This window comes from Aedes albopictus, chromosome 3 (assembly GCF_035046485.1).
Source record: "Aedes albopictus strain Foshan chromosome 3, AalbF5, whole genome shotgun sequence".
Classification (NCBI taxonomy): Eukaryota; Metazoa; Arthropoda; class Insecta; order Diptera; family Culicidae; genus Aedes; species Aedes albopictus.
The window spans coordinates 176,555,928-176,574,752 of NC_085138.1; the positions used below are offsets into that span (position 1 = coordinate 176,555,928).

The window sequence follows — 18,825 nt, forward strand, 5'->3', positions numbered from 1 at the left end:
CATGAACATTGTTTAGATTTAGCTATTACAGATTTTACAGATAGAATTATCCCAATAAACTAACTCCATCCTGAACCTATTCCTAGATGCAATCTTCCCATGTTAACGCAAACTTGTTACACAATGGATCACAGAATTCTACTCAATCACCGTCATTGATGCGATTCAGGATACACGGCATACACATACGGCATGCAACCGTTCCGGGAAGGCTATAAATTTCATGCTTCGGGGCAAATCACGTCGCCAGATTAATCGACGGCACAAACAGCAGCCTATTGATCTTTCACCCCCATTCTGGGGGTGCTGTATCTATGTGGGTATGTATGTATGTATGTCACCCGGGCGATGTTGTTTGCATTCATCGACCCGCACAACAGCAATAAATTTGATTTATGACAAAAAGATTCAATTGAAACATTGTACGTCGCACATCCACTGCTGGGTTGTTTTTAGCTGTAGACAAAAACACGATTAGTTCGCACGATATAGGCGTCGAGTATGGGTTCGATCATAAGTCAAAAGGAGTTTAGCGACTATCAGAACATTAACCTTAGTAAGGTCTTGGGGTCTTTTTTGATCTTTTCCGAATTTCAATTCGCTATAGCTTTTGTTTCGAAAGGCCTAGAAATCTGAAATTTTCAGACAATTATTTTTTTGTGGAAAACTATCATTTCCATTCATCCAAAACATTGGACGACCCCTAGGGGAGCTCCCATAAAAAAAGTTACAAATAAGACCCTGGGGTCATTTTTGACCCCAAACTTTGAACGGCTCTCAAAAATCAGTGGCTGGGCCGATTTTGATTTTCTTTGGCCCAAATGAAAGCCACACATGTCTAGTTTTCAAAACCCCCGGAGAGTTCCGGATTTGGTCACTGTGGCCACCGGGAACCTGCTTCAACTGAAAAATGCCGCTTTAGAGACCCTAACTTTGGCAAGCTATAACTTTGCAACCGAACAAGTAATCAGGACCGTTCAAGAATCGTTGGAAAGGTATTCACGTGGACTTTGATTAAAGACATTAATATTGACTAATTCTTAAGAACCGGTTCCGGAAATCCGGAACATCCGGAAAGTAATGTTTTTCACGAAAATGTGCTAGAAAGCACATTCATATTATTTACAGGATAGAAGTTTTTGCATCAAACTTCTTTAGGCCATAATACAATCTGTCGAGAACTATTTCTGTATGTTTCTGGTTATGTCCCGTCCTTCTGGAACCGGTTCCAGGGATCCCACAAGATGGCCAACGAGTTGACTGTAACGAAATTGAACGGTTTTCCGCGCCAAACACATCTGCGTTGGTTAACTCATGATGAAATCTCAATAATTTTACATGCTCCATATTGTTGTGATATGTAAAAATATTGTTGGACATTGTGGTCTTATGTGGCCACCGGAGTGACCACCGGAGAAACCCGTATTGAGGGACTTCCATGTTTTTGCAACAAAGATAGGCATTCGACGGCTCTAACTTCATGATTTTTCACGGCCCTGTGGCTTCTGGCATTAAATAGAAGAATTGACCATTCTGGTCTGTTTTGGCCACCGGAGTGACCACCGGAGAAACCCGTATTGAGAGAGTTTCATGTTTTTGCAACAAAGATAGGCATTCGACGGTTCTAACTTCATGATTTTTCATGGCCATGTGGGTTTTGTCATTGAAAAGAAGAATTAACCATTCTGGTCTGTTTTGGCCACCGGAGTGACCACCGGAGAAACCCGTATTGAGGGAGTTTCAAGTTTTTGCAACAAAGGTAGGCATTCGACGGCTCTAACTTCATGATTTTTCATGGCCATGTGGTTTCTGGCATTGAAAAGAAGAATTGACCACAATAGTCTGTTTTGGCCACCAGAGTGACCACCGGAGAAACCCGTATTGAGGGACTTCCATGTTTTTGCAACAAAGATAGGCATTCGACGGCTCTAACTTCATGTTTTTTCATGACCATGTGGCTTCTGGCATTACATAGAAAAATTGACCATTCTGGTCTGTTTTGGCTACCGGAGTGACCACCGGAGAAATCCGTAATGAGGGAGTTTCATGTTTTTGCAACAAATATAGGCATTCGACGGCTCTAACTTCATGATTTTTCATGGCCATGTGGCTTCTGGCATTAAAAAGAAGAATTGACCATTCTGGTCCGTTTTGGCACTGGCTCGGTCCACGGCGACGGCGACGACGACGAAGTGATGATGAAGAATATATTAACGACAGTTTGGTTTGGGGGGAGACCACGCAAAGTAGTTGGAACGAAACGAGGATAATGATCGAGCATATGATGATGAGGATCAACATCGGGGTGCAAGAAATTTTTTAGGGGTTACCAATCGTGATATTGTCAGAGGCGTAGCTGGATGTTCCTGATACGTTATTTATTTATCGGCGCATTGTGTATACGACAGTTGTGGAAATTTTACTATACTGTTGTTGAAAGCTTTATTGAATTAAGGCTCTGATTCATTTGACGGACTTTGTGGTTTAATGTTTAATGTTTAATGTTCCTGATTACTCCTGGGCACTGGGTTTTATCCCTGGCCCTGGCCAGTCTCTTTCAACGTATTTTATAACTTTGTATATACAGTCGAGACTCTTATAAGATCACAGGTCGGGGGGCGCAATAGGAATCCGCTTAATAGGAGACTAAGAGCTTATGGGTTTTCGGCCTTTCGGAGGTATGGCCTATTATCTCGGGTGTGTTAAGAGCAATACTTTCTTCGGCAAAGTTTTAGGGCTTGATAAGATCTACCATTTAGAACTTTGGTTCATATGATTAGTTGGCAACTTGGCCGCTAGAGGGACCATCAACAGTTTGATGCTAAATTGCACTACAGAAACCATATCAGGTTGTCAAGCAAACGTTACGATATGCGACAGCTCAAGACCCTGATAATTTGGAAGGATAGTGTCTTCGGAAAAGTTGTTGGGTACGCCAAAAACTTACTGACGATGAGTTGCGAAGTTCAAAATTCCTCCACTGGGTGGCACTAGTGAATATTCAAATTTTAGAAATTTCATAGCTCAGAATCCTGATAACTTACGAAGTTGGTGTCTTCAGCAAAGTTGGTCAGTATGACATAAACTTACATAAAAATAAACACTTGTTTCGCAATTCTGCCACTAGGCGGCGCTAGTGAACATGCAAATTTTAGAAAACTTATAGCTCAGAATCCTGATAACTTAGAAAGTTGATATCTTCGGCAAAGTTGAGCAGTATGACATAAACTTACATAAAAATAAACACATGTTTCAAAATTCTGCCACTAGGTGGCGTTTACTGGGTTTTTCGTCTTTTTCCGACTTTTTTGGAGTTTTTCGGCTTGGCAAAACTAGTGTCGCTCCCCCCGATAACTTATTAAGTTGGTGTCTTCGGCAAAGTTGATCAGTATGACATAAACTTACATAAAAATAAACACTTGTTTTGCAATTCTGCCACTAGGCGGTGCTAGTGAACATGCAAATTTTAGAAAACTCATAGCTCAGAATCCTGATAACTTAGAAAGATGGTGTCTTCAGCAAAGTTGATCAGTATGACATAAACTTACATAAAAATAAACACTTGTTTCAAAATTCTGCCACTAGGCGGCCTTTACCGGTTTTATGACTTTTTTTGAAGCAAAACTAGTGTCGCTCCCCCCGATAACTAAGAAAGTTGGTGTCTTCAGCAAAATTGACCAGTATGACATATACTTACATAAAAGGGAAACCTTGTTTCGCAATTCTGCCATTAGGTGGCGCTAGTGAACTTGCAAATTTTAGAAATTGTATAGCTCAGAATCCTAATAACTTAGGAAGATGGTGTCTTCGGCAAAGTTTATCAGTATGACATAGACTTGCACAAAATGGGACACTTGTGTCAGAATTCTGCCTCTACGTGGCACCAGTAAACACGCAAATTTTAAAAATCTCATAGCTCAGAATTCTGCAATCTTGGAGAGACTGTATTCTTCATTGATGAGATACTTGGTTTGAAATTCTGCCCCTGGGCAGCATGCACATTTTATTAATTGTATACCTTGATGTCAGTCGGATCCTCCGTGGAACTTTTAAGAGTATGCCAGTTGAAACTACTAGACGAATTAATTTAATTAAAAAAATTAAAGAATTGCGAAATGTTCATAAAACTCACTAAATGAATAATATTTGTGACTGAATTCCTCGATTGCAGAACTTGATAATTCCCTAATTCAAGTGAAACATTGTTTGTCTTCCTCAAGAAAGCCCTTCTCCTACCAACTAAGACAACTTTTCATTCTAAAAAAGCTGACTTCACGTAAGTATACGAAAATAGAGCCAGCAAGAAAGGAGAAAGTATATCAAGTACTAACAAATAATGTGGACATATCTAAAAAGATAATGAAAAGAAACGATGTGATCTTCAAGAACAGTGAACATAGACGACCAAAACGTTAAGTGGTATTAACCAAAATATACCATGAATCGTTTGTTTGTGAACCGAAGTAAAACTATCCTCAATTCTCGAACTAACTATATTACCATTGACAGTGCAGTATCAGACTACAAGAATCGTAGTATATTTTAACAAGAATTGCCTCTACTACAGAATAACCTTGTTGAACAATAAGAATAACAACTGAGCATAAAGATAATATGTCGCGTGTCAAAGCATGAAAATTGAGCCGTCGAAAGACTGCTTCTGGTGATAAATCTAGATAATATGAGCGTTTAAAAATAAACATAGGAGTTCCCTAGTATGTGTTTTTCCAGGTGGTCACTCCGATGGCCAAAGCAGACCAGAATAGTCAAAATAGTACACAACCATGAAGTTATAGCCGTCGAATGCCCATCTTTGTTGCAAGAACATGGAAGTCCCTCAATGCGATTTTCTCCGGTGGTCACTCCGGTGGCCAAAACGGACCAGAATGGTCAATTCTTCTTTTTAATGCCAGAAGCCACATGGCCATGAAAAATCATGAAGTTAGAGCCGTCGAATGTCTATATTTGTTGCAAAAACATGAAACTCCCTCAATACGGATTTCACCAGTGGTCACTCCGGTGGCCAAAGCGAACCAGAATATTCAATTGTTCTTTTTAATACCAGAAGCAACATGTTCATGAAAAATCATGAAGTTAGAGCCGTCGAATGCCTATCATTGTTGCAAACACATGAAACTCCCTCAATACGAGTTTCTCCGGTGGTCACTCCGGTGGCCAATACACACCATTGTGGTGAATTCTTCTTTTCAATGCCAGAAGCCACATGGCCATGAAAAAGCATGAAGTTAGAGCCGTCGAATGCCTATCTTTGTTGCAAAAACATGAAACTCCCTCAATACGGATTTCTCCGGTGGTCACTCCGGTAGCCAAAACAGATCAGAATGGTCAATTTTTCTATTTAATGCCAGAAGCCACATGGCCATGAAAAAAACATGAAGTTAGAGCAGTCGAATGCCTATCTTTGTTGCAAAAACATGGAAGTCCCTCAATACGGGTTTCTCCGGTGGTCACTCCGGTGGCCACAAAAGACCACAATGTCCAACAATATTTTTACATATCACAACAATATGGAGCATGTAAAATTATTGAGATTTCATCATGAGTTAACCAACGCAGATGTGTTTGGCGCGGAAAACCGTTCAATTTTGTTACAGTCAACTCTTGGCCATCTTGTGGGATCCCTGGAACCGGTTCCAGAAGGACGGGACATAACCAGAAACATACAGAAATAGTTCTCGACAGATTGTATTATGGCCTAAAGAAGTTTGATGCAAAAACTTCTATCCTGTAAATAATATGAATGTGCTTTCTGTTCCGGATTTCCGGAACCGGTTCTTAAGAATTAGTCAATATTAATGTCTTTAATCAAAGTCCACGTGAATACCTTTCCAACGATTCTTGAACGGTCCTGATTACTTGTTCGGTTGCAAAGTTATAGCTTGCCAAAGTTGGGGTCTCTAAAGCGGCATTTTTCAGTTGAAGCAGGTTCCCGGTGGCCACAGTGACCAAATCCGGAACTTTCCGGGGGTTTTGAAAACTAGACATGTGTGGCTTTCATTTGGGCCAAAGAAAATCAAAATCGGCCCAGCCACTAATTTTTGAGAGCCGTTCAAATTTTGGGGTCAAAAAAGACCCCAGGGTCTTATTTGTAACTTTTTTTAGGGACTAAGGAAGGTTAAGAGATGAATTTATGAATTCTCTGCTTTATGCTTTTGGAACAGCGTTTTATGGCAGTTTCCAACCAACTGGAATTGATGGAAAGCTTTAACTCCAGTGATTAACGTCTTCTTCATCTTTTTTCTTACGATAGGTTCTGGTGATCTGGGTCCAGAAAGAATAAGATTGTATGGATTTCATCATATTGTTAAAAAAATAATTAATTGTAACTGTCAAGTTCGACCAACGTGTGAGTTCTGTCGCTTTAAATAATAGTGTAACGTAAAATGGTCCGGATCGGTCAAAGCGTTTCGGAGTTATGGCCATTTGAGTGATCTGGACCAGTACCGGTAGAACTGGACGTATATGAAACTGGCCCAGGCCCCATCATACGGCATACCAAACTGCGGCGATTTTTGTAACCTCTAACATGGTTGACCGATTTTGTGCAGAAATCACACTGTTTAACCCTTATGTGGCCGGCAGGGTACCCGGGTACCCAGCACCCATTTAAAATACACGGTGTAGAAAAAAGCAAAAAGTTTGCCAGTCACATAACGGTTAATTGAGTTTTAGGCCCTAAAACCATGTAATATGGGTAGGGTGGGGCGGGGCAAGATGAGTCAGTGTCATTTTCGGGCGCATTACTCATGTTTTGATTATGTTAATAAGTTTGTCATTTTTCACTCTCATTGGGAATAAAAAATAAAATGGTTTTTAGCCATTTTTCTTATGCGATAAATTCCATATAATCTCCATATAAACGGCCGCGGGGCAAGATGGGTCACTTTCAATTTTGAACGTGTTTTTGAAGCATTAAAAAGTTATTTATTTTTTATTACAAAGACAATAACTTCAATCAAGCGGAATGAACGCTCAAAATTATAACATAAAATTATGATAATTTTTTAGTGAAAACATCGATTTTCAAGTTTACTTAGTACCACTCAAATCGTAAAGTTTTTTATATTCGAAATAGATTTATAAAATGTTTACTAGTAGGTCTTGTTTACTCAGTATTAATATGGAGCATATATGAATGCGGAAAAAAATCTTATATTTCGACGATTTTCGTTGAGAAAATGTGAATTACTTAAAAGGTGACCCATCTTGCTCCGCACTTTTTTCACGGCGCAAAATCGATCACTTTTTAAAACTGCTCGTTTAACACCATATTTTGTATTCAATGAATCTTTGTATGGACTTTTAGCATAGCTAACTAGTGTATTAAAGAGTAGCGGATGAATACAAACCAATACGATTTGTATTTACAAAGTTATGGTGATCCATCCTTAGGCGACCCATCTTGCCCCGCCTCACCCTATATTTGGAATGGGGGAGATCTTCAGAGTCCAAAAATGGCGACCAAAATATCCAAGATTGCAGTATAAAATTCAACATGGCGTCCCAAATTTCAAGATGGCGGCTGTTTAATGGAGTCTTAGGCCATAACACAATGCGATATGGATATATGTGGAATGCCGAAGATGTCCAGAGTACATAAATAACGACTAGGATATCAAAAATGGCATTCTAAATCCCAGATGATGGCTCCAAATTTAAGATGGCGGCCTTCCAATGGAGTTTTAGGCCCTAAAACCATTCAATACATTTGGGTATTTTTGGTAAGGGGAAGATGTCCGGAACCAAAAATGGTGACCAGAATATCCAAGATGGTGGTCTAATACCCAATATGGCGGCTTCTTATTCATAATGGCGGCTGTTTAACGGTGTTTTAGGCTTTTAATTCATGCAATATGGGTATATTTGGTATCAGGAGGCTTGAAATGGCAATCAGAATATCCAAGATGGCGGTATAAAATCCAAGACTCCTAATTCAAGTGGCGGCTGTTTAATGAAAGTTTAGGCTCCAAAACCTATCAATATGGGTATATTTGATATGGGGTAGATTTCCGGAGGCTAAAAATGGCGACCAGCATATCCATAATGGTGGTCTAAAATTCTAAATGGCGGCTGTTAAATGTAGTTTTAGGCTCTAAAGCCATGTAATATGGGTATATTTGGTATAAGGAGGCTTAAAATGGCAACCAGAATAACCAAGATGGCGTTTCAATATCCAAAATGGCGGCTATTTAAGAGAGTTTTAGGCTCTGAAACCATTCAATTTGGCTTTATCTGGAATGGTGGAGAATTCTGGAGTCCAAAAATTCAAGATCGCGGTTTCTTAAGAGTTTAAAGGTCAAATATCATTAGCCTAATAAACAATATGGTTTCTAGAGCAATGAAATGGTTTTTTGTTAAAGAGCAATGAAATGTTTTGTTTCAACGCGCTTCCATTATAACGCACTAATAAAAAATTTAAAAATATTATTCCTGGTCATGCGAACATTGCTCATGAATTTTTTCAACATGGCTTCCATTGAAATCTAGGCCGGTGGTCGGTCCATCATCGATGGTTTTAATCAACATCACCATAAGATCGTCTTAAATTTCTTTCAACTCATGTTAGAGCTGAAAGCATAACTCAAGAATACTAGGATTTATAACGTTCTCAATGCAGCCTGGTTGGCCTCCATCAAGAACGTTTTAAATTTATTTCATCTTATGCAAGGGTAAGAAGTTTCACTCAAGAGTAATCAGGTTTATAACGTTCTTGATGTAGGTTTATGCAAACTCCGCCGAGAACGTCATAAATCATGCACACCAAATTGTAAACAAACAATAAATTATCGCGGTGGATTTTGTAAATCTCGTCTGATGAATTTAATTATCAGCCCGGTACCGTTGCCAACCAGGCAGACCTTTTTCGATAACCGGCCTTGATGCGGTGCAGTGGCTCATTCCTCCGATCAGCACTTCGAACAGGTAAGTAGTTGTTGATTTTGAAGATCGATGATTGGAACCCCGATTGCACGGGGATTGACGTCCTGGATGACCATACCCACCTCATTTCGGATGCTGCAGTCGGAGGAACTTGGCACTGCACAGCGTCGCGGTTGGGTTTTTGGGTGTGTTCTTGATTGGCAATAATAATGGAACGATGAGAATCAAAATCTGATGCTTCAGATTTTTTTCTTTTATTGTTCATGTACCAAACTGTTCTCATGCGAGAACAGTTGCTTTTGATCAAGAACGGATGATTGAAGATAACTATAAGAACCTTATAAAACTGAACATAAGTTCAACTGTTCTTGTTGTGTTCTTGGTTTTATGAACTGACCCTCAAGTATTCTTGGAGGTGTTTTCAAAACCAAATATGGACGAAGAATAGTTGTGCTCAGCTGAAACTCCGATAAGATCAACTAGAATATGCAATGTTCCGATAAAACTATCATAAAAACAAATAAAACCAAATAGAATTAAGATTCTTGCTTGGGACACTTACCACGTTGTTATGATTCCAGAAAATGTAGGCCGGTGGCTCGGGAGAGTCTTTCACAACGCACGTCAAATTTATCGTCGATCCGCTTTCGATGTATAGATCCGGTGCTCCTATTATTTCCGTTGATGGCTCTGTGAAGGAGAAGAATTTGAAAATAAGATAGGGCATCGCTTAGCAGTAAGATATGTTAAGCTCGTCTATGACCTGTTTCTGGCTAAACATTCAAATAGGGCTTATTTGCAAAAAAAAACGTCATTCTATGATGGTGATCTTACTGCTTCTTCGAAATGCTTATCTATAACTTTTGAAGTAGTGCGCAGAACTAAATATTTTTTTTTTTAAATAGAATTTCATACAATGCCAAGGGGCCTGTCGAAATGTCAGCAAATTAGTTTTTTTTATAAATCGAGCCCTGAGTTTTTTCACTCTGTTTTCTTCATATGTACCGCAATGTGTTTTCTTTTCAGTACTTCCAAATACCAAATTCTCCATGGGAACAACATTGTATTCTGGACTGACACGATTGTTGGTTGACTCCGGTGGCAATTCACAAAATCAATTCATCGCATGAACTTTGGCCGAGTTGACTTAACCGCACACACCGCATGTGAACGAGAGCTATTCATACAGACACCCTACATTCATTACATGGCAGGAGCAGCAGCGGCGGCAGCGGTGGCATCCGAGTGGTTCAATGCTTCCCAACGTATGTAAACATTTTCTGGGCCAATGAGTACCTACAAACTCCTGGAATATTTATGCGTTGCTTTATGTATAGAGGAGTTCCGTTTTCCCACCCGGTTCTGCAATCACATACCCACAGACACACACACACACATTCCCACAAGGCTCAGTCAACCACAGAAACACGTGCTAGGTGAGTCACACACAGCTTCCCATCGGTCCGTTCCATAGCCTTGGAGAGGCAAAAAAACAGGAAAAAATGGAAACTTTGGAAGGCCTTGGTTTCAGAACACCAGATTTCGCACCCAAGCGTGCAAGCTCCAGTGCCGCACCGAGCACTGTCGCTGGTGGGATGGGTAAATCTTTGAAAACATGGCAGCCACACTCTCGTCCCTTCTAAACATTCAGTCATTCAGCTGTAGAAAAGTCAGTGGCATGCACTTTCATAACAGAAACATATTCCTGAGGTAAAGTTTTCAATCCTGAAATTTATCCAAGAATTCCATCGGAATTTCCCATAGGACGCCTTCATGGATACTTTCAAAAATCTTCTGAAATATTATTGGAAACTTCTATAGGTATTCTTTTAGTAATTCCACAAGTTCCTCTTGTTTTTTTCTAAAGAATGATTTAACTTGGCCTGCCTCCTTCAACTTAGTGTTCTTTGATCACTTCCACATTTATAAATTAAAGGGCTTTCTTTGCCTGCTATAGTTTGAATTTGTATATTCTCAGGCAAGTACAATAATACATTATGCCCATGAAGTCGAGAAAGTTTTCCGAACCGTAAAGGGAATCGAATCCCGAAGAAAGGGAAAGGGTCTCCGAATTGGCGGTCCTTAGCCTTAACCACTAGGCAAAATGGAGACCCTTTATATTTTCTAACGTACTTTCTCCAAGAGTTTCTCAAGAAGGTTCTTTTGAAATGTTTCCCGGGATGTTTCAGAAAATCTTTCAAAAATTTCTTCAGACGTTCCTCCAGGGTTTCTTTCAGGATTTACACCAAAAACTTCTTCAGAAATTCCTCTATGTATTCCTTAAGAGATTCTTTCAAAAACTTTTCACACACTTTCATAAACATTTCCAAAAAATCCTACGGAAATCCTAATTTTCAAATTTACACAGATATTTATTCACAGAATATCGCATAAAATCTTCTTTGCATTTGATTGGAAATTTTCTTCAAAAATATTCATTGAAATTCATCTCGGGATTCCTTCGCATATTCTTCTAGGGATTCGTCCAGAAATTTCTCAAAAAAATCCTCACGAAATTTATGCATGGTTTGCTTAAGACATTTTTCATACATTCAGAATTTTTCCCCGGGTTTAGTTAAATAATACTACTGAAAGTTCCCTCGGGGGACTTCATAAAGCGTTCCTTGAAAAAATCTTATTTTATTTTTTAAATATTTGCTCCATGGATTTATTTGAATATCAGAAAATCCTCCACTAATTGTATTAAAAGTTTCTGTAAGAGCTTTTGAGATTTTTTTTTAAATTTGCTCCATAAATTTCTTCAGATATTTAACCAAAACTCTCTTAAGGAATTCCTGAAGAATAACTCCCAGGATTCTTTTTTTTTTGAAAATCCTCCATGGATTCGTTAAGAAATTTCGCCTGTGATTTTTAAATCAAATCTTCCATTAAATCTTTAAGAAGTTCGTAAAATTCTACCAGAAATTCTTCTTGGGATTTGTTTACAAATATCTGCAAAAATTTCTTCATCAAATAATCTAGGTATTATTTTTGAAATTGTTCCAGGAATTCCAGGGAAACTAATCCAACAAGATCTGGAATAGGTTGCTTCCGAAATTGCTGCATATACATTTTTAAGAACCCTATAGAAATTCCTTTCAGAAAATCTTACAGGACATCTTTAAAAAAAATTGTCCAGGTATTTGAAAAAAAAAAAACTTTCGTGGATCACTGAAGAAATTCCTGCGTTAATTTCTAAAGAAATTCCTCTTAAATTTCATTTAAATATTCCCCCTGAAATTTATTCCGTAAAATGCTCGAGTGTTCCTCTATAAAGCACTCTATGGACCACTTTAGAAACTTCTTCATGGTTTCTTCCAAAACCCCAACCAGCAATGGCTTGAACAAATCTGAAATGCTGAATTGTTTCAGAAAATTTGTCAATGCTTTTTGATATTTTCAATGAAATACCTTTGGAAAATCTGCAATGATTGTTTTGAAACGCCCCTAAAAAATTCTCAAGATATGTTTTGAGGGTTCCTTAAGAAAATCTTCTACGAGACATCTTTTCCAGATTGCTCAATGGATTCAGAAATTCTTCCTTAAGCTTACTTTACTTTCAGTTCTGGGCACCCACAGTGGTGCAGAAGGCCGAATCAAAAGGTTTCCATCCTGAGCGATTGCCAGCCATCGCATTGACTTGTAGTCAGGTCTCTGGGTTTGCCTCTGCTGGGTTCCAATCTAACGCTTGCTTGCAGATTTCGTTTCCGCCCCTGCGAAGAGTGTGGCCGACCCAGCTCCACTTTCGCTCCTGAATTTCTGTCGCTATCGGGTTTTGATGACATCGACGATGGAGCTCCACGTTCCAATTGTGAGGCTACCATTCACGAATTATATACCGCAGGCATCTATTTATGAAGACCTGCAGCCGTTGAGTGTTCTTCACTGATACACACCAGGTTTCATTGGCATATAGAAGCACAGATTTCAGGTTCGAGTTAAAAAATCGGATTTTGGTGCATCGACTAATCTGGTTGTCTTTCCATTCATTTCTTAAACTCGCAAAAGCAGCCTTTGCCTTATTGATCCGTGCACTTATGTCGATCTTTTTGCCGCCATCGGCCGCCTTTTGGCTACCAAGATACTGGAAGCTTTCAACATTCTCCACTGATTGCCCGCTACCATAAAGCTGGAAGGGTTGACCGTGTTAACATCCAACGATTTGGTCGTGTTGACGTTGATGGTAAGACCTGCCACTAAGGAGCGATTGGCAAGATCATCGAGCTTGCTCTACATATCAGAACGCCGTTGAGCTAGGAGAGCAACCAGTTCGAAGTCATTTAGGTGCTCCATGGTTATGGGCTGCCACAGCAATCCACGATTTGGTTCACGGTCAATCAGGATCTCATCAGTTACGATGAATAACAGTAGCGGTGATAGTATACATCGTTGCCTCACTCCAGCACCGACCCGGATGGGATCGGACATAACACCGTTGGGCAGTACTCTGCACGAAAATGCCCTGTACTGTGCTTCAATGAGGCCGATGATTTTCTCAGGGAGACCGTGATTGGGACAGTCGAAAGCTTTTTTCGTAATCAATGAGCAACAGGTAGAGAGACTATTGTAATTCATTGCTTGCTCCAGAATGATACGGAGCGTGACAGTATGGTCCCCATAGGATCGTCCGGCACGGAAACCTTTCTGCTGCCGTCGGAGAGTTGCGTCAATCCTCTCCTGTATCCGGTTAAGGATGGCTTTGCAGAGGACTTTGAGAACGATACACAGTAACTAGACCTCCCGCCAATTATCATACAGTGAGATCACCCTTTTTGGGTTCCTTTCCTACGTAAACTCTTTGGGATAATGGGTAGCGGATCTGTCCAAAATCTATGGTTCATACGAATCTCGAAAATTTGGTATGGACAAAAGTCTACCAGGAAGAGTTGAGGGAGGATTGAGTTGTGACCCTATTGCATGAAAGCGACGATATGTACTTTCATCGTTCTGAGCAAAATGAATTAGTTAATACTCACGAAAGCTTTAAAATGAAGAATCTGCCCCTCATAGTACCCACCCCTTCACACGCCAGAGAGTTAAAGGTTCCTTCCATTTACCGGATGCTGGGCGTCCGACGTCGAAAGCTTTTGCATTCATTGCAGAGACTGTTTTTCGACCGTGAGTGGTGGGGACATCGAAAGTTTGCTCGGCATGAGTAACTTTCCCAATTGGAGGGCTCTGCTGCAGTATCGGTCGGACCGTTTGGATTCGAGAAACGCAAACATTTTGAAACCAGACCCAGCTGAGAATCAAGAAAAAGGCAAATGAAGTAGCTGGAGATACGACCCGCTGTGAGCCGGAGCCGGCCGCCGTTGTTCGGTTGTATCCCGGAAGGCGGGGGAAAACGGAATCTGGCGATATTTATGCGGAAATTTCGCAGCCTTCAATAAATATCGAGGGGCTGGCACAAAATTTATTGGCGACAGTGTACCCCACAGCTTGCGTGTTTGGGATCCTGGTGTAAGGCGCCCAAGCGAAGATATCGCCGAGAATCGAGCCAACTCTCTTCGTTGCGCTTGTTTATTATGCGAAGCAGTCTTGGGGCGCCCAACCAAGGCACGTCCCGTAATGGTTAGTACTTGGCTACCCGAACCATTAGCGTCGTCGGGCAGAGAAAATCAGCCGAAGGACGCGGTCTTCCTGTGTTCCTGTGTGTGACTTACACTTCATCGAACAACTGTTCAAACTGTTCCTAGGGTATCGCGCTACTTGGGCGGTGGTTTTCTTCGTCTGTTATTTTCGTCTGTTTTCCACTGTAACTCGGTCAATTTTGAACCGATTGACTTGAAATTTTGTACACGGGTAGATACTATACCTATCTCACCGCATTCCAAGAATTGTGTCAATTGGTTCAAGATTGACTGAGTTATAGTGGAAAACAGACGAATATAGAAGCCACCGCCCAAGTAGCGCGATTCCCTACATGAAGGGAGCAGTAATCGATTTATGGGCGTTTAATGCTCACTCCCTCCCGCTGGCCGCCGAGGCACTCATTTGGCACGTTAAAATATTGCTCGGTTTTAGGTGCTTCTATCGATCAGTTCAATTTAAGTGGCACTTATTTGAGTGCAAAGCGATTCGGATTTATTGGTGCGATAAATGGAAACTATTTTCGAGAAATTAAACTGGGGGATTTCGCAAAAGGGGCAATCCGTTGTCAGTCGCAGAGCAACTCATGAATTAGTTTGTGCGAATATTCCACCCACTAGGAAACTATCTGAATAGTTCATTTGAACTGTAATTATCGATACATCGTGGCACGTGGGATTTAAATATGGTGGACAACCTATGAATAGAGTGTGGTCTATACATAATGTCCATGTGTGCATTTAAGGTTTAATTTATGTTCCAGATACTCAATCAATTGATAAACCAAAAGCAGTCGCACCTAGAAATTGGTGGCCGACTAGTGAAGCTAGTGAATAACAGGCGTGACATTCCAAAGACTCAATCAACTAAAACAAGGTTTATTGTTGGCTTCTAATACGTATTACTTTGCTTTGAATAATAGACATTTTACATTTTATTTTTTCAATAACTTTTTGCTTAATGCATATACCCACAACTTTGGAGAACACAAGGTACCATTGGGATAGTTTTTGATATATTGCGGTATTCGAGGGAGCGTCCCTGACACCGAGGAGTTACTACCAGGTTCAGAGCACGGTTTGGCAACCTCACGATATTCTAAAGCTTTAAGCACCGTCCAATGCTGCTAAGCTACAGAACAAGAAGAATTTCTACAGTGAATTATGAATTGAACACCGTCGTGGATAAAGCTCCAAAAGGCGACATCAGAATCTGTAGAAGTGGAGGTCATTGCGAAGACAGGCTCCGACATCGCGGACTAGGAGCCTGTCATGGGATGTCGTGGTCATGGAGAAATGGACGAAAAATGGTTGACAACCAAATCGATAACATCTGCATTGGACGAAAATAGTGATGGAGCCTTCTTGATGCCCGGAATAAACGCAACGCTTGCATTGCATCTGACCATCACATTCTAATCGGCGAGGTCTGACTATGCATTATTGCTCAGTTCCAAATTTGGAACCAAAAGAAGTAACGTTATATCGAGGTATGACTGTATTGAGCTCCATCGACGATGATCCGTATCAACAGCTAATTGGAATCATAATTACTTCATGGTGGGTCCGCTTCACACTACGAAAGGGCGGAGACAATATCAGCAAGTAAGCACTGGATTGGAACCCGTTAAACCGAGAGCGGCCACGTTGTGTTCTATACACGCATTTCACGTAACATTGCGCTACCCTGGCATGTGCTAAAAGTGTAATGGGCTCAAATAGCGTCCTTAAAACGAGAAATTCCTAGAGCGACACTGCTACAACTTCTAATTTGAAGACATTTTTTTTAAGTTCAGACAATGATTCAGATACTTTGAAGCAGACATTATTGATTTATGAATGTGATGTGCTGATGCTCTCAAATTTTGATTGAATGTCTCCCATCCTAAGACGATTTCAGTGCATAGCACATGGATGTTTTCCGATGCTTACATGTAACACTGTTTGGTAATCGTTGTAGAGCATCACTATCAATAACAAGATGGACCGAGAATCCAATCAACTGGAAAATCTATCCAATAAACCCATGTGCATCTCGTCCAGACCAAGCGAGCCCATCCATGCAGGAATAATGTCCAGTCTCATTGATGTGATTTGTTGGAAACCGATGCAATCGAAGCTTTCGTCAGGGCTGAACCCCTCCGCAGCTACCTACCTACTATCGACCAGTAGTGTCCCGCCATAGCTTTTTTCCAGCGTCTATGAGACGACGATTGTCGGGATGAATCCATTTTCGTCGTGGCCAAACGTTGTTGTCACTATGTGGGGCTCTTGTCAAGAGCAATTTCGCCATCAATGCGTACGCATCACATCGGAGCCGAAATGCTGGACGCTGCTGGAACTGGACCGAACCAAATGGTCGCGAAATAATGTAACACTCTTATCGTCAACTGTGTTCAGCACTATGCGCAATGCACCGTATCGCCTTACCGTAAACTGCCAAACCGTCACAACCATGGTCTTGTCCGTCCGTCAGTGGCTGCTCCAGTCTGCAACGGTGCGGTGATATGATGCAACGCATTTACGGGTCCCGATTCCGCCGGCATGGTTCGATGCAAAAACGATCGCGCTGGCGCTGGGTACCTCCATATGAGGACAAAACCACCGAGCATGTGAAGAAGAACGTAGCGCAAACAGTGGAGCCTAGTTTACTGAACGGACAAACAAAAAACTGGTAATTTACCAGTTGGAACTGTGTCGTCTAACGGTGCCTACCTTCTCGGACAAAGTTTCGGTTGCATAGATGACGTAATGACCACTAGAGTTTTGAACGTATTTTCATGGAAAGAATTGCATCGCAGATTTTAAACAGATTCACGGAATCAATTTCCAACTATAGTGATCGTGCAACAATAATGACAATGTCGTAATCTGCTTTAATTGTGACAGTGCGATGAAGATTTGTCTCAACTTGAACAGAGGGCCCGTCCTCAAACCACGTGGTCTTTGAAGAGACACGTTTACGCCACTTATGCGGTTCCTACGGAACAGGAAATAATCCTTTCACTCACATCGCTGGATTTGTAGGTTAGTTGTCTGTCGTCGTGGTCAGAGGGTGTGAAAGCAGCGATCGAATTTTGCGTTTGCAAATAGACTCAATTAGCATGCAAAGTGCTTGGACGACATTCATCAAACGATAAGTAAGCCTTAAGGTGAATATATGACGAAGCCCCAACTCGAATTTTCAAGAGCACAAATCTGAAGAACCGAATGTCGGTTTGCGCTGAAAAGTTGATCGATTGTTCACCACCAGGGGGTAACCAATCGATCAACTTTTCAGTTTAAACCGACATTCGGTTCTTCAGATTTGTGCTTTCGAAAATTCGAGGTGTGGCTTCGTTATATATTCACCTTAAGTAATCCAAATTCAATTTCGTTCCAAGAATTCGACAGGATAAAACAATAATATTCATCTCATCATCACCTTCACAAAAGCTAACCGTTCTAACCGTTTGAAGCATCAGCTTTAGAAACACATCATACTATGCCACTTATTTATTCTATCAGCAGACATTTTATGATTGTATCTGGAAATAGACATAAAGTGCTACCTGTTTCATGCGTCTTAAATGACTATTTTTAAATGAATATTAGAAAAGTTGGGCATTGCAACCCAACTGCAAATGGGCTGCAAATTCTGCTATACTCTGGCCTACAAGGCGAACACGCTCTTCGTCACCGTGGAGTTGGTTTCAGGCTCAACGCGTGATTCAGAACATGACTTCGAAACCTTATCAAGGGCCAAATGCTATCGGATTTCAAGACAAAAACAATTTAGCCAACAGAATGCTGTCGTGAATAATACTCCAAAAGATTATAGAGGTAAAGCTCCTCATTAAGTGATTTCAACGTGAAGGTTGGTTCAGACTTCTTGAACCATGAGCACGTCTTAGTCTTGGAGAAATGAGCGAGAACGGAGAGCTGTTTGCAGAGATTTGTGGCAACAATGGCATGGGTAACCCGTGATGGCGTCACGGAAAATCAAATGGACAACATCTGCATCAGCCAAAAATAGAGACGGAGTCTTCTTGATATGCGGAACAAACGTAGCGCCGACATTTCATCCGACTATCATTTCCTGATCGCGAGATCCGGCTGCGCATTGTGAAGAATCATCGACAGGAGGCGAAAGTCGGGTGCCTGTTCAACACACGCCGAACTAGAAGACGCTGCGGCGAAAAGGTCCTTCGTCGAGGAGCTCGAGAACCGAGCTGCAGATATCCCGGAAGTTGGAAGCGTAGAATCAAGAACGCCTTCATCTCCACCGGCTAGAATGATATGGGTGGGCTACGCACTAGAAGAAATCAGTATGTATATCACAGATGATTCCTGGAGG

At 40.9% G+C, this 18,825-nt stretch overlaps 1 protein-coding gene across 10 annotated transcripts in view; it reads right to left on the bottom strand.

Annotated features, from left to right (window-relative positions):
* The window catches only part of LOC109403306 (zwei Ig domain protein zig-8), a 911,020-nt gene that overhangs the window by 31,547 nt on the left and 860,648 nt on the right, over positions 1-18,825 (bottom strand). For all 10 annotated transcript variants that reach the window (XM_062855318.1, XM_062855317.1, XM_062855324.1 and 7 more), the window contains exon 7: positions 9,464-9,591. In XM_062855318.1, coding sequence (XP_062711302.1) covers positions 9,464-9,591 — 128 coding nt within the window. The remainder of the gene's footprint in view (positions 1-9,463; positions 9,592-18,825) is intronic.